This window comes from Bombina bombina, chromosome 3 (genome assembly GCF_027579735.1).
Source record: "Bombina bombina isolate aBomBom1 chromosome 3, aBomBom1.pri, whole genome shotgun sequence".
NCBI classification, from domain to species: Eukaryota; Metazoa; Chordata; class Amphibia; order Anura; family Bombinatoridae; genus Bombina; species Bombina bombina.
This window is the reverse complement of record NC_069501.1, coordinates 512,923,828-512,949,659: the sequence shown is the minus strand read 5'-3', so window position 1 is coordinate 512,949,659 and position 25,832 is coordinate 512,923,828. Positions and strand designations below refer to the sequence as shown.

The following is a 25,832-nucleotide window of genomic DNA, read 5'->3' as shown; positions in this document are numbered from 1 at the left end:
TATCATTTTATGTTACCATCTCAAATTGTTTAATGTCTCTTTAACAGAGAAGTGTAATGCTCTGATAACATTTCTTACTTCTTTATTATACTTTCTTTTTATTTCCCTGCACTACAGGATTCGACTGCTTTGTCACCGCATTGTTAATGCTACCACATTCACTAATTTTATCCTGCTGTTCATCCTACTGAGCAGCATCTCACTTGCTGCTGAGGATCCTATTCAACCTGATTCCTTCCGTAACCTGGTAATAAACAACACATACATCAATAGGGAACAGTTAAAAGGGGCAAAACAAGGGATTTTAGTTCATACGGGGGAACTAAGTATGGTGCAATATGAGGACGATAGAAAGGTCAAAACTTAAATGTGCTTTGGTGCATTCCAATTTTAAAGTGAAGCATTTTCTAATATACTTCTATTAGCAAAAATACTTCTAGCAAAAGTTATTACTGTTTCAGTGGCATATGCACATATGCTACGTGTAACTAGAGGATCAGAGAGATGATGCTATGAGGCCATACACTGTGCATGCCCCCTATATAACACACATGCACTGCACAGCAGACTGAGTAATACACACTGTGCATGTGTAAGTGTATCTGCATGTATAAGTGTATACTATGTAGTGTGTGTGTATCTTCATGTGTAAGTGTATGCTATGTAGTGTGTGTGTGTGTATCTGCCTGTATAAGTGTATGCAATGTAGTTTGTGTGTATCTGCCTGTATAAGTGTATGATATGTAGTGTGTGTCTGCATGTGTAAGTGTATGCAATGTAGTGTGTGTGTGTGTGTGTGTATCTGCATGTGTAAGTGTATACTATGTAGTGTGTGTGTATCTTCATGTGTAAGTGTATGCTATGTAGTGTGTGTGTGTATCTGCATGTATAAGTGTATGCGATGTAGTTTTGGTGTATCTGCCTGTATAAGTGTATGATATGTAGTGTGTGTCTGCATGTGTAAGTGTATGCAATGTAGTGTGTGTGTGTGTGTGTGTGAATCTGCATGTGTAAGTGTATGCTATGTAGTGTGTGTGTATCTGCATTTGTAAGTGTATGCTATGTAGTGTGTATGTATCTGCATGTGTAAGTGTATGCTATGTAGTGTGTGTGTAAAGACTGTCTAAGTAAAGACTTAGGGCTAGATTACAAGTGGAGCGCTAAATTATTGCGTAAGATAATTAACCAGCCATTACAAGTGGCTGGTTATTACTACTGCAAGCTCGCGATAGCAATTAGCGCTCCAAAAATTAACCAGAGATCTCCATTAGATCTCTGGTTAATTTTCTAAAAGTGCCCCAAATATCCTCAAAATATAGGGCATTATAGTTTTTTATTTTAAAATTTTTTTATTTTTTTTTTCAAATAAAAAAATAACTGCACTAGGCAGTTTTGGAGCTTTAAAGTTGGTGGGAGTGGGGTGTTAGAGAAAAAACGGCACTGAAAAGTGCCTTTACATTGCGGTCTATGGGCACTGTGTGCTCCCATAGACTGCAATGTAAATATATGTATGTATATGATTATATAAATATATATTTATGTGTTAATATGTATATATACTTTATATAATCATATAAATACATATTTAAAAATACTGCTCATCGCTGCGCTACTTACCCGCTTCATTGCACAAGGTTCTGATGCCTATGGAAGCGCGCTCTCGTGAGCGCAATTCTTCCTATGAATGCGAAAATGAGCTTGCGTTTGCACCACGATTTACTTGTTATATCAGTTCACATTATCGTGCGTTGGTATTACAAAGTGGACCGCTAATTTTGCTTGCACGCAAGAGATATTTAGCACTCTACTTGCCCTTACTTTTTATCATACACTGCTAAGTCACTGAGCAGAAGGTGTGGTGTTTGAATGCTGCTGCATGGGGCACTCACAGCATATGTGTGTATGCTGCTTATAAAAAGTAATAATTTTTACTAGAAGCATTTTTGGTAATATAAATAAATTGATAAAAGATGCTTATATTTATAATTCAAATACACGTTTCAGTTTTGACCTTTCTGTGCGTTTAAATGGAAAAATAGATTTAGATATAGGGGCCGACTTAACAAATGTTGGACTGATACGCTGTCGGCATTTAACATTGCACAAGCATTTCTAGTGAAATGCTTGTGCAATGCCGCCTCCTGCACATTCACGGCCAATCGCAGTATCAATCACGACTGCTGCTTATGTTTCCGGCTAGCCTGAAATAGCTGCATTCGCAGCATGTTAAATCGGCCTCATAGAGAATATGTATATGGAGAAATAAGATGTATGCCTCTGAAGTAGAAGGGATTTACAGTTCAGTTATCTTTTAATTCAAAGATTAATTTTGAGAGAAAAAACACTACTATGAATAAGATTCTCTAAACTTTTATCTTTTTCTTTTTTTTTGTAGATATTGTCTAAATTTGACATTGTTTTCACTGTTATTTTTACCACTGAAATTGTTTTAAAGGTAAGAAATAAAACACACTTGTTTGTTTTGGTTATTTGATTTTTATTATTTTTAATTAAAGTTTTATGCACAGTACAGATCTATGACATGACAGTTTCGACATCTAAAGTGGGAACATTAATATCAAAGATAATGAGCGAAACAAAACAAAATAAAATGCTTATACCCATGCAGCTTAAAGGGACAGTCTACTCCAAAAATGTACATTTTTAAAAAGATAGATAATCCCTTTATTACTATTCCCCAGTTTTGCATAACCATCACGGTTATATTAATATACTTTTTACCTCTGTGATTACCTTGTACCTAAGCCACTGATGACTGCCCCCTTATTTCAGTTCATTTGACTGACTTGCATTTTAGCCAATCAGTGTCCTCTCATAAGTAACTCCACCGGCGTGAACACAATCCGCTAGATTTAGAGTTCTGCGGCCAAAGGGGTGCGTTAGCTACACATGCTTTTTTCTCCCGCACCTTTTAAATACCGCTGGTATTTAGAGTTCACAGAAGGGCTGCGTTAGGCTCCAAAAAGGGAGCGTAGAGCATAATTTACCGCCACTGCAACGCTCAATACCAGCGGTGCTTACGGACGTGGCCAGCTTCAAAAACGTGCTCGTGCACGATTCCCCCATAGGAAACAATGGGGCCGTTTGAGCTGAAAAAAAACCTAACACCTGCAAAAAAGCAGCGTTCAGCTCCTAACGCAGCCCCATTGTTTCCTATGGGGAAACACTTTCTAAGTCTGCGCCTAACACCCTAACATGAACCCCGAGTCCAAACACCCCTAACCTTACACTTATTACGTACACCGCCGCCACCTATGTTATCCCTATGTACCCCTAATCTGCTGCCCCTAACACCGCCGACCCCTATATTATATTTATTAACCCCTAATCTGCCGCCCCCAACGTCGCCGCCACCTACCTACACTTATTAACCCCTAATCTGCCGACCGGACCTCACCGCTACTATAATAAAGTTATTAACCCCTAATCCGCCTCACTCCTGCCTCAATAACCCTATAATAAATAGTATTAACCCCTAATCTGCCCTCCCTAACATCACTGACACCTAACTTCAAGTATTAACCCCTAATCTGCCGACCAGACCTCGCCGCTACTCTAATAAATTTATTAACCCCTAAAGCTAAGTCTAACCCTAAAACTAACACCCCCTAAGTTAAATATAATTTTTATCTAACGAAATAAATTATTTCTTATTAAATAAATTATTCCTATTTAAAACTAAATACTTACCTGTAAAATATACCCTAATATAGCTACAATATAAATTATAATTATATTGTAGCTATTTTAGGATTAATACTTATTTTACAGGCAACTTTGTATTTATTTTAACCAGGTACAATAGCTATTAAATAGTTAATAACTATTTAATAGCTACCTAGTTAAAATAATTACAAAATTACCTGTAAAATAAATCCTAACCTAAGTTACAATTAAACCTAACACTACACTATCAATAAATTAATTACATACAAATACCTACAAATAAATACAATTAAATAAACTAAAGTACAAAAAATAAAAAAAGAACTAAGTTACAAAAAATAAAAAAATAATTTACAAACATTAGAAAAAGATTACAACAATTTTAAGCTAATTACACCTACTCTAAGCCCCCTAATAAAATAACAAAGCCCCCCAAAATAAAAAAAATGCCCTACCCTATTCTAAAATACAAATAGAAAAGCTCTTTTACCTTACCAGCCCTTAAAAGGGCCTTTTGCGGGGCATGCCCCAAAGAATTCTGCTCTTTTGCCTGTAAAAAAAAAACATACAATACCCCCCCAACATTACAACCCACCACCCACATAACCCTAATATAACTCAAACCCCCCTTAAATAAACCTAACACTAAGCCCCTGAAGATCTCCCTACCTTATCTTCACCACGCCGGGTATTACCGATTCGTCCAGAGGAGCCTCCGAAGTCTTCATCCAAGCCCAAGCAGGGGCTGAAGAAGTCCATCATCGGGCTGAAGAGGTCCATCATCGGTCCAACATTTGTTAAGTCGGCCCCTATATCTAAATCTATTTTTCCATTTAAACGCACAGAAAGGTCAAAACTGAAACGTGTATTTGAATTATAAATATAATCCATCATCTGGCTGAAGTCTTCTATCAAGCGGCATCTTCAATCTTCTTTCTTCCGGATCCATCTTCATCCCGCCGATGCCGAACATCCATCCTGGCTGACGACTTCCCGACGAATGACGGTTCCTTTAAATGACATCATCCAAGATGGCGTCCCTCGAATTCCGATTGGCTGATAAGATTCTATCAGCCAATCGGAATTAAGGTAGGAAAATTCTGATTGGCTGATCCAATCAGCCATTTAGATTGAGCTTGCATTCTATTGGCTGATCGGAACAGCCAATAGAATGCAAGCTCAATCTGATTGGCTGATTCCATCAGCTAATCAGAATTTTCCTACCTTTATTCCGATTGGCTGATAGAATCCTATCAGCCAATCGGAATTCGAGGGATGCCATCTTGGATGACGTAATTTAAAGGAACCGTCATTCGTCGGGAAGTAGTCGGCCAGGATGGATGTTCCGCGTCGGCGGGATGAAGATGGATCCGGAAGAAAGAAGATTGAAGATGCCGCTTGATAGAAGACTTCATCCGGATGATGGATCTCTTCAGCCCGATGATGAACCTCTTCAGCCAGATGATGGATCTCTTCAGCCCGATGATGGACCTCTTCAGCCCGATGATGGACCTCTTCAGCCCGATGATGGACTTCTTCAGCCCCCGCTTGGGCTTGGATGAAGACTTCGGAGGCTCCTCTGGACGGATCGGTGATACCCGGCGTGGTGAAGATAAGGTAGGGATATCTTCAGGGGCTTAGTGTTAGGTTTATTTAAGGGGGGTTTGGGTTAGATTAGGGGTATGTGGGTGGTGGGTTGTAATGTTGGGGGGGGTATTGTATGGTTTTTTTTACAGGCAAAAGAGCAGAATTCTTTGGGGCATGCTCCGCAAAAGGCCCTTTTAAGGGCTGGTAAGGTAAAAAAGCTTTTCTATTTTTATTTTAGAATAGGGTAGGGCATTTTTTTATTTTGGGGGGCTTTGTTATTTTATTAGGGGGCTTAGAGTAGGTGTAATTAGCTTAAAATTGTTGTAATCTTTTTCTAATGTTTGTAAATTATTTTTTTATTTTTTGTAAGTTAGTTCTTTTTTTATTTTTTGTAATTTAGTTAGTTTATTTAATTGTATTTATTTGTAGGTATTTGTATGTAATTAATTTATTGATAGTGTAGTGTTAGGTTTAATTGTAGATAATTGTAGGTATTTTATTTAATTAATTTATTGATAGTGTAGTGTTAGGTTTAATTGTAACTTAGGTTAGGATTTATTTTACAGGTAATTTTGTAATTATTTTAACTAGGTAGCTATTAAATAGTTAATAACTATTTAATAGCTATTGTACCTGGTTAAAATAAATACAAAGTTACCTGTAAAATAAATATTAATCCTAAAATAGCTACAATATAATTATTATTTCTATTGTAGCTATATTAGGGTTTATTTTACAGGTACGTATTTAGCTTTAAATAGGAATAATTTATTTAATAAGAGTTAATTTATTTAGTTAGATAAAAATTATATTTAACGTAGGGGGGTGTTAGTGTTAGGGTTAGACTTAGCTTTAGGGGTTAATACATTTATTAGAGTAGCGGTGAGGTCCGGTGTCGGTGATGTTAGGGAGGGCAGATTAGGGGTTAATACTATTTGTTATAGGGTTATTGAGGCGGGAGTGAGGCGGATTAGGGGTTAATAACATTATTATAGTAGCGGTGAGGTCCGGTCGGCAGATTAGGGGTTAATAATTGTAGGTAGGTGGCGGCGACGTGGGGGGGGGCAGATTAGGGGTTAATAAATATAATATAGGTGTCGGCGGTGTTAGGGGCAGCAGATTAGGGGTACATAGGGATAACGTAGGTTGCGGCGGTGTGCGGTCGGCAGATTAGGGGTTAAAAAATTTTATTAGAGTGGCGGCGATGTGGGGGGGCCTTGGTTTAGGGGTACATAGGTAGTTTATGGGTGTTAGTGTACTTTAGAGCACAGTAGTTAAGAGCTTTATGAACCGGCGTTAGCCCAGAAAGCTCTTAATTCCTGGCTTTTTCCTGCGGCTGGAGTCTTGTCGTTAGATTTCTAACGCTCACTTCAGCCAAGACTCTAAATACCAGCGTTAGAAAGATCCCATTGAAAAGATAGGATACGCAAATGGCGTAAGGGGATCTGCGGTATGGAAAAGTCGCGGCTTGAAAGTGAGCGTTAGACCCTTTCCTGACTGACTCTAAATACCAGCGGGCGGCCAAAACCAGCATTAGGAGCCCCTAACGCTGGTTTTGACGGCTAACGCAGAACTCTAAATCTAGGCGAATGTTATCTATATGGCAAACATGAACTAGCACTTTCTAGCTGTAAAAAACTGTCAAAATGCCCTGGGATAAGAGGCGGCCTTCAAGTGCTTAGAAATGAGTATATGAGCCTACCTAGGTTTAGCTTTCAACAAAAAATACTAAGGGAACAAAACAACATTGATGATAAAAGTAATTTGGAATGTTGTTTAAAATTACATGCCCTATCTTTTTTTTTTTATTAAAGTTTTTTATTGAGGGAATAACAACAACAAAGACAAAAATCAGTTTACTCAATTAAACACAGAATGCATATTAGATGATAAAACAAATACTGTAAGCATACAGGTACATACAAATAAATCTCTTATTGTAAGACTCTCATAGAATTCCCAAGTTGAAACATAGGTCAAATGAATAGAAGTTGGGGAGCAAACCTAAAAACACCCTCTTTTTCCTCAGAAATAACTGAGGCCACTTTAGGATCCCAATAGATTCAAATTACTAATCAGAGGCTTTTTGGGTAGCACAGGCCCCTTTTAGGCCTACACTCAACATTCTCCTTCATGTGTCTGCTAGAAACTAAAACTGATATTGAAGGAGATCATAGAAATAAACATGACAACATTAAATATACAAGTAATAAACACTGTGTCAGAAAAACAAGACTGCAGGAACTACTTCACAGATAAGTCTGAGTGCTAATATGTATAGGAATAGAACTGTTCACATTATTGTAGTGGACATAAAATCAAAGAAACTTGGGCCTAGATTTGGAGTTTGGCGGTAAAAGGGCTGTTAACGCTCCGCGGGATTTTTTCTGGCCGCACCATAAATTTAACTCTGGTATCGAGAGTTCAAACAAATGCTGCGTTAGGCTCCAAAAAAGGAGCGTAGAGCATTTTTTCCGCAAATGCAACTCTTGATACCAGAGTTGCTTACGGACGCGGCCAGCCTCAAAAACGTGCTCGTGCACGATTCTCCCATAGGAAACAATGGGGCTGTTTGAGCTGAAAAAAAACCTAACACCTGCAAAAAAGCAGCGTTCAGCTCCTAACGCAGCCCCATTGTTTCCTATGGGGAAACACTTCCTACGTCTGCACCTAACACTCTAACATGTACCCCGAGTCTAAACACCCCTAACCTTACACTTATTAACCCCTATTCTGCCGCCCCCGCTATCGCTGACCCCTGCATATTTTATTAACCCCTAATCTGCCGCTCCGTAAACCGCCGCAACCTACGTTATCCCTATGTACCCCTAATCTGCTGCCCTAACATCGCCGACCCCTATATTATATTTATTAACCCCTAATCTGCCCCCCTCAACGTCGCCGACACCTGCCTACACTTATTAACCCCTAATCTGCCGAGCGGACCGCACCGCTACTATAATAAAGTTATTAACCCCTAACCCGCCTCACTAACCCTATCATAAATAGTATTAACCCCTAATCTGCCCTCCCTAACATCGCCGACACCTAACTATAATTATTAACCCCTAATCTGCCGAGCGGACGTCACCGCTATTCTAATAAATGTATTAACCCCTAAAGCTAAGTCTAACCCTAACACTAACACCCCCCTAACTTAAATATAATTTACATCTAACGAAATAAATTAACTCTTATTAAATAACTTATTCCTATTTAAAGCTAAATACTTACCTGTAAAATAAACCCTAATATAGCTACAATATAAATTATAATTATATTATAGCTATTTTAGGATTAATATTTATTTTACAGGCAACTTTGTAATTATTTTAACCAGGTACAATAGCTATTAAATAGTTAAGAACTATTTAATAGTTACCTAGTTAAAATAATAACAAATTTACCTGTAAAATAAATCCTAACCTAAGATATAATTAAACCTAACACTACCCTATCAATAAAATAATTAAATAAACTACCTACAATTACCTACAATTAACCTAACACTACACTATCAATACATTAATTAAACACAATTCCTACAAATAAATACAATTAAATAAACTAGCTAAAGTACAAAAAATAAAAAAGAACTAAGTTACAAAAAATAAAAAAATATTTACAAACATAAGAAAAATATTACAACAATTTTAAACTAATTACACCTACTCTAAGCCCCCTAATAAAATAACAAACACCCCCAAAATAAAAAATTCCCTACCCTATACTAAATTAAAAAAGTTACAAGCTCTTTTACCTTACCAGCCCTGAACAGGGCCCTTTGCGGGGCATGCCCCAAGAAAATCAGCTCTTTTGCCTGTAAAAAAAACATACAATACCCCCCCCCCAACATTACAACCCACCACCCACATACCCCTAATCTAACCCAAACCCCCCTTAAATAAACCTAACACTAAGCCCCTGAAGATCTTCCTACCTTGTCTTCACCATCCAGGTTCACCGATCCGTCCTGAAGAGCTCCTCCGATGTCCTGATCCAAGCCCAAGCGGGGGGCTGAAGAGGTCCATGATCCGGTCAAAGTCTTCATCCAAGCGGGGCAGAAGAGGATCTTCCATCCGATTGAAGTCATCATCCAGGCGGCATCTTCTATGGTCTTCCATCCGGAGCGAAGCGGCAGGATCCTGAAGACCTCCAGCGCGGAACATCCATCCGGACCGACGACTGAACGACGAATGACTGTTCCTTTAAGGGACGTCATCCAAGATGGCGTCCCTCGAATTCCGATTGGCTGATAGGATTCTATCAGCCAATCGGAATTAAGGTATGAATTTTCTGATTGGCTGATGGAATCAGCCAATCAGAATCTAGTTCAATCCGATTGGCTGATCCAATCAGCCAATCAGATTGAGCTCGCATTCTATTGGCTGATCGGAACAGCCAATAGAATGCGAGCTCAATCTGATTGGCTGATTGGATCAGCCAATCGGATTGAACTTGATTCTGATTGGCTGATTCCATCAACCAATCAGAAAATTCATACCTTAATTCCGATTGGCTGATAGAATCCTATCAGCCAATCGGAATTCGAGGGACGCCATCTTGGATGACGTCCCTTAAAGGAACAGTCATTCGTCGTTCAGTCGTCGGTCCGGATGGATGTTCCGCGCTGGAGGTCTTCAGGATCCTGCCGCTTCGCTCCGGATGGAAGACCATAGAAGATGCCGCCTGGATGATGACTTCAATCGGATGGAAGATCCTCTTCTGCCCCGCTTGGATGAAGACTTTGACCGGATCATGGACCTCTTCAGCCCCCCGCTTGGGCTTGGATCAGGACATCGGAGGAGCTCTTCAGGACGGATCGGTGAACCTGGATGGTGAAGACAAGGTAGGAAGATCTTCAGGGGCTTAGTGTTAGGTTTATTTAAGGGGGGTTTGGGTTAGATTAGGGGTATGTGGGTGGTGGGTTGTAATGTTGGGGGGGGGGTATTGTATTTATTCTTTTACAGGCAAAAGAGCTGAAATTCTTGGGGCATGCCCCGCAAAGGGCCCTGTTCAGGGCTGGTAAGGTAAAAGAGCTTGTAACTTTTTTAATTTAGAATAGGGTAGGGAATTTTTTATTTTGGGGGGCTTTGTTGTTTTATTAGGGGGCTTAGAGTAGGTGTAATTAGTTTAAAATTGTTGTAATATTTTTCTTATGTTTGTAAATATTTTTTTATTTTTTGTAACTTAGTTCTTTTTTATTTTTTGTACTTTAGCTAGTTTATTTAATTGTATTTATTTGTAGGAATTGTGTTTAATTAATTTATTGATAGTGTAGTGTTAGGTTAATTGTAGGTAATTGTAGGTAGTTTATTTAATTATTTTATTGATAGGGTAGTGTTAGGTTTAATTATATCTTAGGTTAGGATTTATTTTACAGGTAAATTTGTTATTATTTTAACTAGGTAACTATTAAATAGTTCTTAACTATTTAATAGCTATTGTACCTGGTTAAAATAATTACAAAGTTGCCTGTAAAATAAATATTAATCCTAAAATAGCTATAATATAATTATAATTTATATTGTAGCTATATTAGGATTTATTTTACAGGTAAGTATTTAGCTTTAAATAGGAATAATTTATTTAATAAGAGTTAATTTATTTCGTTAGATGTAAATTATATTTAAGTTAGGGGGGTGTTAGTGTTAGGGTTAGACTTAGCTTTAGGGGTTAATACATTTATTAGAATAGCGGTGAGCTCCGGTCGTCAGATTAGGGGTTAATAATTGAAGTTAGGTGTCGGCGATGTTAGGGAGGGCAGATTAGGGGGTTAATACTATTTATTATAGGGTTAGTGAGGCGGGTTAGGGGTTAATAACTTTATTATAGTAGCGCTCAGGTCCGCTCGGCAGATTAGGGGTTAATAAGTGTAGGCAGGTGTCGGCGACGTTGAGGGGGGCAGATTAGGGGTTAATAAATATAATATAGGGGTCGGCGGTGTTAGGGGCAGCAGATTAGGGGTACATAGGGATAACTTAGGTGGCGGCGCTTTGCGGTCGGAAGATTAGGGGTTAATTATTTTAAGTAGCTGGCGGCGACGTTGTGGGGGGCAGGTTAGGGGTTAATAAATGTAATATAGGGGTCGGCGGGGTTAGGGGCAGCAGATTAGGGGTACATAAGTATAACGTAGGTGGCGGTCGGCAGATTAGGGGTTAAAAATTTTAATCGAGTGGCGGCGATGTGGGGGGACCTCGGTTTAGGGGTACATAGGTAGTTTATGGGTGTTAGTGTACTTTAGGGTACAGTAGTTAAGAGCTTTATGAACCGGCGTTAGCCAGAAAGCTCTTAACTCCTGCTATTTTCAGGCGGCTGGAGTTTTGTCGTTAGAGCTCTAACGCTCACTTCAGAAACGACTCTAAATACCGGCGTTAGAAAGATCCCATTGAAAAGATAGGATACGCAAATGGCGTAGGGGGATCTGCGGTATGGAAAAGTCGCGGCTGAAAAGTGAGCGTTAGACCCTTTAATCACTGACTCCAAATACCAGCGGGCGGCCAAAACCAGCGTTAGGAGCCTCTAACGCTGGTTTTGACGGCTACCGCCGAACTCCAAAACTAGGCCTAAGAATATAGAGGTTGCAAGTTCAAAAGATTTACAATCTAGCATGATATAAAGAGCTATCAGGATTACACGACTCTGGAGTCGCCTGAGGGCAGTTAAGTGAGTGTATCAACCTAGTGGGCAGTCACCATAAGAGTTGTTACATCTACCAGTTATTAAATTAGTTTAAGGTTACAAATCTTGGCAAGCCTGGTTAGAGCTTGCTGGCAAGGGAGTGAATACGTCACCCATGAGCAGCCATATATATCAGGTTTATAGTTCAAATTAACCGGTACCTCTATTCATTTTCATTAAGTAACCACCCTGTCATCTATACCAGCCAGGTCTACCAACAGGAGCTTACTCTCTAAAGTACATGGGAAACACACATAGTTGCCGCACCTAAAACCTCTTGAACCTTAAACACCATACCACTAGTTCTAACACCACATTGGATATATATGTAAGCTAACAGCTATACTAAAATTATAGGGCTAAACAATCCGCAGACATTAAGACACATAAGAATAGTCATGATGAATCTTTCATTATTAAGATCCGGAGAGACATTTTTACACACACATAGGTACAAACTATGACAGAGGCTCCGCGAACAGGGCAGAGACTACATAACTCTGCCAGAAAGGGAGTATGGAGGATAAGCTATTTATCCCTTACCACACAGATGGGAGGGATCCAGAGCTGGTAATGACGTCCCCTTCATTAAACAAATTATACAACTTAATTTACACATGCTGTAAATACTCTCCCCCACAAAATAACACACATTTTCTGAAGCAGACTACAATAGTGTTAAGGGAACAGTCTCATTACGAGTGGCCAGGAATTCCAAAAATTCACATAATAAGGACTCTAAGGATGCTAAGTTTAGTATATGTCTATTTATATAATATAATTAACTTGATTAACTCACTAACAGTGATATATTGAACCTAAACAACAGCGACCTTACTCAAAGTACTCATTTGTCATCTTAGAAAGTCACCAAAGTTCATAATATATAGGCATCTCTCTCCTGATCATTAATTCCTTATAAGATCTCACTAATAGAGTCTCAGGCGGCAATGCCATCATGAAGCAGGAGAAAGGAAAAATAAGGAGTCACTGTATAAACTGTGCAGAGGTATAGCATTTTACTAGAGTAGTTGTGCACAGCCACTTGGAGGTCAAGGATAGTCAACCTACGCCAGTTTTCTTATAAGTGTAATGCTGTTGAGACATTGTCCCACAAAAATCTCCATGATCCTGGGGAGCCCGCTCATATCTTTGTGTAGTGAAACAAATACTTTGCAAAGCACTAGGGCAATGTAGGATATGGGACCCCTTGTTAAGATAATATGCTGCTGGAGCTGTGAGTTCCTGATCAAACAGAATCACGAACCTATCTCTCATCTTCTCGGAAACCTCACCCTCAGAGGCCCCCACGGCTGTTACTTTTTGCAGGCACTCACAGGTCACCTCTTGCTCCAAAGGGTTGGCGGCATCTCCCCGGCCAAAGGTATATGGTAAGTGACCACTGCTGTTCTGGGCTGGGGCATCTTCTAGGCGGCAGGCAATTTCTGTGAAAAGATGTCTGATGCGGTTCCCCTGGGTAATGAGCTCACATGAATCAGGAGTCACAGCCTCTTCTTCAAAAAGCCTGATGTCATCTCGATCCATACCCTGAGGTCTGCTAATTCATCTAAGCCGGTCAAGTCGGGCCATCAGCTTTATTATTTATTATCGGTTATTTGTAGAGCGCCAACAGATTCCGCAGCGCTAAAACAGCTTGCAGTCATAATAGTCAAAGAGGGCCAGTATAGACAAGTTGTGATCCTCCATGCTCGTCACAGCTCTCAGCAAGGCCTCAATGAGCAGTCCCAGCCGCAAACGGCAAAACAAACCCGGCTCTTCCTCAAATGCTTACAGAAGACTCTGTGACAGGGGTTAAAGTATGTCTCCTATTATTCAAGAGGTAGTAAGGCAAAATTAGTCCCCAAAATCCTTAATAAAGTCGGGAGCTATTGTAACAAGCGTCCAGTCTCTTCGGCGGTTAGCTCCACCCCACATGCCCTATCTTAATCATGAAAGTTTAATTTTGACTAGACTGTGTCTTTAACAAATAATTAGCACAATGAAGTGTGGAGATGCAAAGGAATGTGTGTTTACAAATCAATCCTTTAAGACATTAATAAATTCTTCCCATATAAATACTATGGAGCAATAATATTACAATTTCTGTCTAAGTAAATAAAGTAAAGGTGGTGGAAACTTGGTTCCTCCATTCCTCAACTGATGGCACATGTGCTTGCTGCTAATACCTGGGAATAAATTGTATGACACTATTAATTCAATTTTTCAACATGGAAGATATGTAAACTAGAGGTAATATTGGTCTTTTCATGAAATAGGAAAACAATAAGGTCACTGGGAAAGAGATCAAGACAACACCAATTCCATTTCTCCAATAACTCTTATCCAGAAACCAGCTATAAGTGGACATGACCACCAAACATAAATGGGCTGCCAATGTCTAAGCATCTCCTACAACATGTAGCTGTAGTGTGGGGAAAATCTTACCTAGTCTATGTGAGGTTAGGTACCACCTGGTTAAAAATGTCATGTTCATTTCTACTATAATCAGTGAGATAGAGGATTTGACTTCAGATCATTCTTACATTGCATATTGTATCTTGACATTGAGTATATAGCATTTCACAATGTTTCCTAGCAAAACATTGAGGTATGTAAACTGTCTTTTGCCAACTCTATATATTTCGCTATTTTTCATTTTCTTACCCTCTCACCCATTTCTCACTCTAGATGACAACATATGGTGCATTCCTTCACACAGGCTCTTTCTGCAGGAATTATTTTAATATTCTTGATCTCCTTGTGGTTGGAGTTTCTCTCATTTCATTTGGAATACAGTGAGCTTTCTATATTTTTGTTTCTTTTTATGCTGTACTATTTTTTGTGTCTATTTTCTTAGCTATAATTGTTCATTTGTTTTACTTCTCCACTATCCTTCATTGACATTTTGTTGCATATCTTCTTTTTACATTCCCAATTCCGAAAAAGTTGGGACAGTATGGAAAATGCAAAAAAACAAACAAAGAGAGTCATTTGAAATTTCAATTCACCCTGTAATATATTTAAAACACATTATTAACACTTTATTTGATGTCTTTTTAAAAATATACACTCATTTCAAATCTGTTGACTGCAACACGTTCCAAAAAAGTTGGGACAGGTGCAATTTAGGACTAATAGCGATGTGACAAGTTGAAATAAGAAGGTGATGTGAAACAGGCGAGGCAATTGTGTAATCATAGTATTTAAGTAGCCTCCAAAAAAGGCTGAGGTTGAGGCTTGCCAATCTGCCAACAAATGTGTCAGAAAATAATCCAAACACTTTGAGAACAACATTCCCAAAAGAATAATCAATAGGATTTTGGGCATTTCACCTTTTACAGCGCACTATACAATTAAAAGATTCAAGGAATCTGGTTAAATCTCAGTGCGTAAAGGGCAAGGCAGAAAACCACTTCTGAATGTGGGTGATATCAAATCCCTCAGACGTCACTGTCTCAAAAAACGTCATGAGTCTGTAATGGATATCCTGACATGGGCTTGGGAATACTTTGGTAAAGCTTTGTCAGTCAACACCATTCGCTGCTGCATCCACAGATGAAAGTTAAGGCTTTACTATGCAAATCAGAAGCCATACATCAACACTGTCCAGAAGCATTGACGACTTCTCTGGGCTCGGTCTCATCTGAGATGGATAGTAGCACATTGGAATCGTGTTTTGTGGTCAGACAAGTCAACATTTCAAATAGTTTTTGGAATAAACAGCTGTCATGTTTTTCTGGGCTAAAGAAGAAAAGGACCATCCAAGCGGTTATCAGCATCAGGTACAAAAGCCAGCGTCTGTCATGGTATGGGGGTCTGCACATCTGTGAGGTTACCATTAATGCAGAAAGATATGTATACATTTTGGAGCAACATATGCTGCCATCAAGACATCGTCTTTTCCAGGGACATCCCTGCATTTTCCAGCAGGACAAAGCCAAACCACATTCTGCCCAGATTACAAGCACATGGTTGTGTAAGCAGAGAGTGCAGGTGCTAGCATGGCCTGCCTTCTGTCCTGACCTCGGTTGAGAATGTGTGGGGCATTTATGAAGCACAAAATAACGCAACAAAGGCCCCAAACAGTTGCCCAGCTGAAGACATGCATAATGGATGAATGGGGGAAAATTCTGCTTGCTAAAACTTAACCAACTGGTGTCTTCAGTGCCCAAATGCTTAATAAGTGTTATTAAAAGAAAAGGTGATGTTACACAGTGGTAAACAGTCGACTGTCCCAACTCTTTTGCAGTGTTTTGCAGTTATCAGATTTGAAATGAGAGTATATTTTCAAAAATACATTAAGTTCATCAAGTAAAACATCAAATAATGTGTTAATAATGTGTTTGCAATATAGTACAGGATGAATTGAATTTTCAAATGAATATCTTTGTTTGATTATTTTTGCATTTTCCATACTGTCCCAACTTTTTTGGAATTGAGATTGTAAAAGCCACATCTCCATAAACTGTTAAAGTTATAGTAAACACTAGGATTTACCAGTGCAACAAATTAAGGAGACTTTCAGTCATGAAGTATAAAATACTTCATGCTGAAAGATCCTTTATTTGTCTGCAGCAGAAGCCGCATTGAGTGCCTCAGGCTGCCCGCAGCATTACGCTACTTTTTCAATGGCTAAAATAACCTCACAGAAAAATAGCGTTCTGCCGTGGGTGGCCGGCAGTGCTTACCATGGCAAACGCTGCAAGACAAATAAAGGATCTTTCAGCATGAAGTATTTTATACTTCATGACTGAAAGTCCCCTTTATTTGTTCCAATGGTAAATCCTAGCATTTCACAAACGCTAGGATTTACTATCGCTTTAACTATGCAAAGTAAATTTGTTATATATTTTGCCTGCTTTACCTACAATATACATTTTTCCATTGTCCTCTTAGAGGATAGAGCTAAAGCATATAAGGCTTTAGAACAATGACCCAGCTACATTCTGCCCTGGGGTTGCTTTATCAGTGCAGGATCTTATTTATATGTGTTCCTAAAAGTGAACAGCAAAGTCGCTGAGATAAACAAAACGTTTAGGGCTAGCTTACAAGTGGTGATATATTTTTTCCGACTTTTTGCACACAACAGAAATAGTGCGCATTATTACTAGTTGAAAGTAAACTGATCGCGACAGTGTAATAGCATTTTACACTCATCGGATTAGCGTGGCTGAAAACCTTGTGTAGAGTGTAAATTAAAGATAGTCATATAAACACTATTTCATAAAAATGACTCCTATACATATAAAAAAAAGTTACAAGGGTTAAAAGGTATACGGGTATATGACAAGGTGTTTGACTGCAAAGGGCTAAAGTGTGTGTGTGTGTGTATATATATATATATATATATATATATATATATATATACTGTATATAGAGATAGATAGATAGTCTAAATATGTGTATGTATGCATATATTTATGTATATACAGTGGATATAAAAAGTCTACACACCCCTGTTAAAATGTCAGGTTTCTGTGATGTAAAAAAATGAGACAAAGATAAATCATTTCAGAACCTTTTCCACCTTTAATGTGACCTATAAACTTTACAACTCAATTGAAAACAAACTGAAATCTTTTAGGTAAAGGGAAATAAAAAAAATAAAAATAAAATATGGTTGCATAAGTGTGAACACCCTTTTATAACTGGGGATGTAGCTGTGTTCAGAATTAAGCAATCACATTCAAACTCATGTTAAATAGGAGTCAGTACACACCTGTCATCATTTAAAGTGACTCTGATTAACCCCAAATAAAGTTCAGCTGTTCTAGTTGGTCTTTCCTGACATTTTGTTAGTTGCATCCTACAGCAAAAGCCATGGTCCGCAGAGAGCTTCTAAAACATCAGAGGGATCTCATTGTTAAAAGGTATCAGTCAGGAGAAGGGTACAAAAGAATTTCCAAGGCATTAGCTATACCATGGAACACAGTGAAGACAGTCATCATCAAGTGAAGAAAATATGGTGCAACAGTGACATTACCAAGAATTGGATGTCCCTCCAAAATTGATGAAAAGATGAGAAGAAAACTGGTCTGGGAGGCTGCCAAGAGGCCTACAGCAACATTAAAAGAGCTGCAGGAATATCTGGCAAGTACTGGCTGTGTGGTACATGTGACAACAATCGCCCGTATTCTTCATATGTCTGGGCTATGGGGTAGAGTGGCAAAACGGAAGCCTTTTCTTACAAAAAAAAACAAACATCCTAGCCGGCTAAATTTTGCAAAAACACATCTGAAGTTTCCCAAAAGCATGTTGCAAAAGGTGTTCTGATCTGATGAAACCAAATAACTTTTTGGCCATAATTCCAAAATATATTTTTGGCACAAAAACAACATTGCATATCACCAAAAGAACACCATACCCACAGTGAAGCATGGTGGTGTCAGCATCATGCTTTAGGGCTGTTTTTCTTCACCTGGAACTGGGGCCTTAGTCAAGGTAGAAGTAATAATGAACAGTTCCAAATACCAGACAATATTGGCACAAAACCTTCAGGCTTCTGCTAGAAAGCTGAACATGAAGAGGAACTTCATCTTTCAGCATGACAATGACCCAAAGCATACATCCAAATCAACAAAGGAATGGCTTCACCAGAAGAAGATTAAAGTTTTGGGATGGCCCAGCCAGAGCCAAGACCTGAATCCAATTCAAAATCTGTGGGGTGATCTGAAGAGGGCTGTGCACAGGAGATGCCCTCGCATTCTGACAGATTTAGAATGTTTTTGGAAAGAGTGGGCAAATCTTGCCATGTCAAGATGTGCCATGCTGAAAAACTCATACCCAAAAAGACTGAGTGCTGTAAAAAATCAAAATGTGCTTCAATAAAGTATTAGTTTAAGGGTGTTCACACTTATGCAACCATATTATTTTAGTTCTTTATTTTTATTTCCCTTTACCTAAAAGATTTCAGTTTGTTTTTCAATTGAGTTGTACAGTTTATAGGTCACATTAAAGGTGGAAAAAGTTCTGAAATGATTTATCTTTTTCTCATTTTTTTACATCACAGAAACCTGACATTTTAACAGGGGTGTGTAGACTTTTTATATCCACTGTATGTGTGTACATATGTATTTGTTTTACTAAATTTTTACTGTATATATTTCACATTCCAATGTTCACTTACAGGAAAATTTTATTTTATTGTAAATAAAAATTTCTATATATATCTATACATACCTGTATATCTAGAGATAAAAGAAATCTAGATGTAGAAAGCTCTTACTTTATAGTGGCTCATTTTTGTACCAATTCACAATAATAACAGTAAAAACACTGACAACATATTTATAAAATTGGAACATAAGAAAATTGTTATTGCACTTTATATGAACTGGTGTTGCCAACCCTCTCTTATTTCCAGGGATGTCCTTTATTTACCCAAACATTTTTACAGTCTCCCAGGCTCCCTTATTTAGCTGTTTTTAGAATTTTTTTCTCTCTTATTTTTTTACAACAAATCTTTATTCCAAACATTTAGGGCCAGATTTCAATTGAAGCGGTATTTATCAAGTTGAAAGTAAACAGTTTTCGCTTTTCGAACTTAGAATATCACGTGCGATAAATTATTCTCCCATAGAAGTCAATGGAGCAAAAACAGTGGGATAAAAATCTAACACTATACTCACGTGCAAACACGACTGCATATTCTCAAGTGTGCTAAACCCAACATGAAAATAAGAATATTTAACATTCCAATGTGTGTATAAAATCTTCTTTCTCCCTGTTTTTCTTAGTTGTTTTGTTTTTCCTTGTGCTTATTACTTTAAAGTGAATGTCAACTTTCACGAATGAAAGCCCTCTTTTTAAAAATACTATTAAAAAACAGGAGCACTTTTATTCATGAAAGTTTATATTGAAGCCATTCTTTTAAAATACTTATCTTTTATTCCTAGCAAGCGTGGAACACTGGAGCAGCGATTTCTCTACCCACAGGACGTCTCTTCTTACTTCAGAAATTACAAATCCGGCTTCCTCCAATCACGGCGTGGCCTCAGGCAAATGGAGGAAGCCGGATACGTCATTTCTGACGTAAGAAGAGACGACCTGGAGGCGGGGGAATCGCTGCTCGGGTGTTCCACACTTGCTAGGAATAAAAGATAAGTATTTTAAAAGAACGGCTTCAATGTTAACTTTCATGAATGAAAGTGCCACTGTTTTTAATAGTATTTTTAAAAACAGGGCTTTCATTCGTGAAAGTTGACATTCACTTTAACATCAACAGGCTTTTGTTTATTTAGCTTTCAGCTCTTTGCTACTCACACTTATTGTTTCTTATTTTTATCATTTTATATTTTAATTTCCCATAGATCTAGTGCTATCTCTGTGGTGAAGATTCTCAGGGTTCTCAGAGTTTTACGTCCACTCAGAGCGATAAACAGAGCCAAAGGCTTAAAGGTGAATCATTTGACTGTCTATTCTAAGAGTGCCTCTGAAATCAGTATCCTATTGAAATAGTGCTTAGATAATGTGGGCATTCAAAATAGCAACATTACATGGTCTCTGGCATTCGGGACATAATACTGTTTTCTAAATGTCAACTTTAAAAGGGAAATATAAATATGTCCTTTACTTTAAATGTGCTATAGCCCTTTATTGTAGCCAATAAGTTAACACAGGTTTATGGTTATTTTTAGTATTTGGGCTATAATTTGCTTACCCCTAGGATTAGATTAGTGTTTAATGCTATAGTTAGGAGCTACAGCATAGAAACATAGATTTTTGTAGCAGGTAACAACCATAGGCCCAACAAGTCTGCCAAAAATGTCTTAAAAGTGTAAACTTATCTAGTTTGTAGGATAGCCTTATGCTTACCCCAGGCATTCTTAAAGTCCCCCACAGTGTTTGTCATTACCTCCTCTAAGCCTTCCCCAAATGACTCCTGAACCTAATGCCCATTGGCTTAAGATCATGATCCCTTGTTCTGGAATTGTTCTGTTTTTTTGTTTTTTTTGTGAAGAATACTCACAGCCTCAGCTATAGATTGGGCTCCATGTACGAAGCAGTGAGAGCTGCCCCGGAGCCCTTGTAGGGCAGGTTTGCATATGCAAGCCTGCTTCCTGCAATGTAAGAAGCAGCGGTCGTTAGACCACTGCTTCTTACATACTACGCCACCTCTGAGGTGGCAAAGGAAAATCACTGAGAGCTCGCTCGCACTCGGTGATTGACAGCCCCTTTAGTGAAGGGGCGGGCATTACACACTGTGATGAGTGTGTAATGGTACATACGGGGCCAGCGGACAAACAGATCTGTTACCCGTATGTAGCAAAGGCAGGGCGGACAGCTTCACAAGTCAAGAAGCTGTCTGCCCGCCTGTTAGTACATGAAGCCCAAGGGAGTCAGTTTGGATCTTGAGATGACATTTTGTTTTCTAAATATTATATTATATATATTATTATATATTATATAATAAATATATTTTCTGTCATCCTATTTAACAACCTAAATATAGTTAAAATTAAAAAACTAAAAAAAAAAAAATTGCCTCTTGACCAGCAAGTAAACACTCAGAACATTAGAAAGCAAGATATTGCATGAGAAAGAAATCTAGATGTAGATCTAAAGAAATTCAAGGTTTTGACAACGTTATGCTTTGTGAAACAGAATCAACTTTTTATTTTTGCTTATTACTTCTAATTATGCTTTTTCTCTTCTCTTTTTGTACAGCATGTAGTTCAGTGTCTTTTTGTGGCCATAAAAACAATCGGCAACATAGTCCTTGTCACCACACTTCTTCAGTTCATGTTTTCCTGCATCGGAGTGCAGCTTTTCAAGGTGAATTCAATTTAGGAATGGGAAGTTTAAGTGGATGATAAAGAGACAGGCAGAGATGCTAAGGATAATATAGACATGCAGAGATGCTAAGGATAATATAGGCAGGCAGAGATGCTGAGGATAATAAAGAGACAGACAAAGATGCTTAGGATAATAAAGAGACAGGCAGAGATGCTAAGGATAATAAAGAAACAGGCAGAGATGCTAAGGATAATATAGACAGGCCGAGATGCTAAGGATGATAAAGAGACAGGTAGAGATGCTAAGGTTAATAAAGGCAGACAGAGATGCTAAGGATAATAAAGAGACAGACGGAGATACTTAGGATAATAAATAGACAGACAGAGATGCTAAGGATAATAAATAGACAGACAGAGATGCTAAGGATAATATAGGCAGGCAGAGATGCTAAGGGTAATAAAGAGACAGGCAGAGATGCTGAGAATAATATAGGCAGGCAGAGATGCTAAGGATAATAAAGAGACAGGCAGAGATGCTGAGGATAATATAGGCAGGCAGAGATGCTAAGGATAATAAAGAGACAGGTAGAGATGCTAAGGATAATATAGACAGGCAGACATGCAAAGGATAATATAGACAGTAAGAGAGGCTAAGGATAATATAGACAGACAGAGATGATAAGGCTAATAAAGAGACAGGCAGAGATGCTAAGGATAATAAAGAGACAGGCAGAGATGCTAAGGATAATATAGGCAGGCAGAGGCGCTAAGGATAATAAAGAGACAGGCAGAGATGCTAAGGGTAATAGAGACAGGCAGAGATGCTAAGGATAATAAAGAGACAAGCAGAGAGGATAAGGATAATAAAGAGACAGGCAGAGATGCTAAGGATAATATAGGCAGGCAGAGATGCTGAGGATATTAAAGAGACAGGCAGATATGCTAAAGGTAATATAGACAGGCAGAGTTGCTAAAGATAATAAAGAGACAGGCAGAGATGCTAAGGATAATAAAAAAGACAGCCAGAGATTAAATATATCATAATATATAATATTTTCAAATGGTGTCCCATACAGATAGTAGAGGAATGATACATTTGCAAAAAAGAGCTTTAAATAATGTATGTGGCAAATAGGGATTTAGAAACTGGATTGAAAAGGTTGGAGGGCTGCATTATGGTCCACATGCCTAAGCCTGGACAATTCTAAACAATATTCAGCAAAACATGTGAGATAGAAATTACATGATGTGCTTAAGTGAAAATCATGCAAGAGGGTCCCACAGACAAACATACACAATTGGTAACTTAGCTTAGAAGTGAGTTCTGTGCCTGATTCAGCTATGCCCCCATACTGATTACCTGTGTGCTATAGTTCTGTAACTAGCCATAATGTTCTGTGCCTAGTTTCTGATGTTCTAAGCCTAACATTTATGTTCTTTTTCAAATGCATGAATTCTGCGCTCATTGCAGATATTATGTGCCCCATTTCATGTTTTAGTTCCAGTGCTATAAATCAGTGTGATTTATACAGTGCTTATTCCTATCTAACATACAATATTCTGTGGGCATTAATGATAATCTGGGCCTATCACTATCATGCCCAGTGCTTTTGACCTCTGTTTAGAATTTTCATGCACAAAACTTGTTAAAGTTTGTGTCTAATGGTAAAAGTCTGAAGCTTACCACCAGGTTATGTAGACATAATTTGGTGGTTAAATTTGCAAGAGGCCAAATACTCTGCCTAATCATGATGTATCAGTTAAATTTGTGCCCCATAATTACAAGAAAATATAGAAAGAGACGTTGTAAATAACTATCATGGTTCCTATTGACAGTACAGATGGATGCCGTATCCCTTTATGGCTCCGTGGTGAGCAGTAATAGTCACGGAAAAAGGAAGATTGTTGTGGATCTTTTCAAGTTGGTGGTTTCATGATAGTGGGTAACCCGTAGCTGTTTTACTAAAACTGTCCAGATTGTATTTGAATTAGGTGTTGCAACACATAGAAATTGATTTCCTACACTATATGCTATATGCTGATATGGATCTGGATGATCTAATTTTACTGGTGTTTTATTCATTCCTATTTGTAATTTTATGGTTGATAAAAAGTTTATTTTAATTTTGCAATTCCCTCCTCATCTCAAAGAATAGATGTTACTTTAAAGGGACAGTTTACTCAAACAAAAATTCTCCCCTTTAATTTGTTCCCAATGATCAATTCTCCCCTTTAATTTGTTCCCAATGATCCACTTTACCTGCTGGAGTGCATTAAATTGTTTAACAGTATTTCTATTACCCTTATATTGGCATTTGAAATAGTTTATTTAGCCTGTGGTATCCCCACCCATTCTGAAATTTTTTGCCCTCAATGCCTAAATTTGTTACCACAGCCAGTAGAATAAATTACACTCCCAGTGGGTTATAGAAGGTAATAAAATGTTAATTTTCCATTATTGATGATTGGTTTATGGACAGATATAAGATAAAGAAACAGGTATATGTACACAGTGTGATAAAGTAACGAGATCTGATTATACCTACAAGCTCAACCCATTTTATTAGTTTGTGGTTTCAAAACACAAAATAAGCTAATTCATATACTCCCCCTTAAGCCTTAAAAAAGCAAATCTCATACAATGGGGCCTACTTATAAAGCTGTCAACTGTGCTGCATTCGCCGGCACCAATACACTCGCCTAACATCGCTGCCGTGGACCTGAATACGTTCTCCATATTTAACAAAAAAGCTGCCAAAAAGCCGCGCACCAAGTACGGGGCGATGAGCAGTGGACTGTTGATAACTAACAGTCATCGATCTCGCTACTATTCGGCTTTTTCCCAGCTTTATTTGTATACTGTCACTAAACACCCATACTATACTAAACTGTTTAACCCCTAAACCGCCGCTCCAGGAGCCCACCGCCACCTACATTATACTTAATAACCCCTAATCTGCTGCCCCCTATACCGCCGCCATCAAAATAAAGTTATTAACCCCTATCCTGCCGCTCCCGGAGCCCACCGCAACTAAATAAATGTATTAACCCCTAAACCACCAGCCCCCCACATCGCCATAAACTAAATTAAACTATTAACCCCTAAACCTAACAACCCACTAACTTTATATTAAATATTAACTCATCCTTATCTTATAATAAATTAAAACTTACCTTTAGATTTAAATTAAACTATATTAAACTATTAATTAACCTATTCTAACTATTATAATAAAATTACATTAAACTATATTAAAATAAAAATTAATCTAACCTAACTTGTATACTAAAATTACATAAAATTACAAATTAAATTAACTATATTATATATTTAAACACCTAACCCTACTCAAATAATTTAATTCTACACTAAAAAATTACAAAGTTACAAAAAAACTAAGTTACAAAAAATAACAAACACTAAGTTACACAAAAAAAAACACTAAGTTACACAAAAAAATAAACACTAAGTTACAAAAAATAAAAAAGAAATGATCAAAGCTTTAAACTAATTATACCTAATCTAAGGGCCCTATGAAAATAAAAAAGCCCCCCCAAAATAAAAAAACCTAACCTACAATAAACTACAAATAGCACTTAAAAGGGCCTTTTGTGGGGCATTGCCCCAAAGTAATCAGCTCTTTTACCTGTAAAAAAAAAATTACAAATACCCCCCCAACAGTAAAACCCACCACCCACACAACCAACCCCCCAAATAAAATACTATCTAAAAAAACCTAAGCTCCCCATTGCCCTGAAAAGGGCATTTGGATGGGCATTGCCCTTAAAAGGGCATTTAGCTCTATTGCGGCCCAAGTCCTAATCTAAAACTAAAACCCATCCAATAAACCATTAAAAAATCCTAACACTAACCCCAGAAGATTTACTTACAGTTTTGAAGATCCGACATCCATCCTCCAAGAAGCTGGGAGAAGTTCTCAATGAAGCGGCCGAAGTCTTTATCCAAGCCCACAGAAGTCTTCACCCAGACGGCATCTTCTATCTTCATCCATCCGGCGCGGAGTGGCTCCATCTTCAAGACATCCGACACGGAGCATTCTCTTCTACCGACGAATGAAAGTTCCTTTAAATGACGTCATCCAAGATGGCGTCCCTTAGATTTCGATTGGCTGATAGAATTCT

The 25,832-nt window shown here is 38.1% G+C and overlaps 1 protein-coding gene across 2 annotated transcripts in view; it reads left to right on the top strand.

The window, feature by feature from the left end:
- The window catches only part of CACNA1S (calcium voltage-gated channel subunit alpha1 S), a 572,869-nt gene that overhangs the window by 305,663 nt on the left and 241,374 nt on the right, over nucleotides 1-25,832 (top strand). For both annotated transcript variants that reach the window (XM_053706913.1, XM_053706914.1), the window contains exons 19-23: nucleotides 118-247; nucleotides 2,396-2,455; nucleotides 14,644-14,750; nucleotides 20,265-20,352; nucleotides 21,622-21,729. In XM_053706913.1, the coding sequence (XP_053562888.1) occupies nucleotides 118-247; nucleotides 2,396-2,455; nucleotides 14,644-14,750; nucleotides 20,265-20,352; nucleotides 21,622-21,729 (493 nt within the window). The remainder of the gene's footprint in view (nucleotides 1-117; nucleotides 248-2,395; nucleotides 2,456-14,643; nucleotides 14,751-20,264; nucleotides 20,353-21,621; nucleotides 21,730-25,832) is intronic.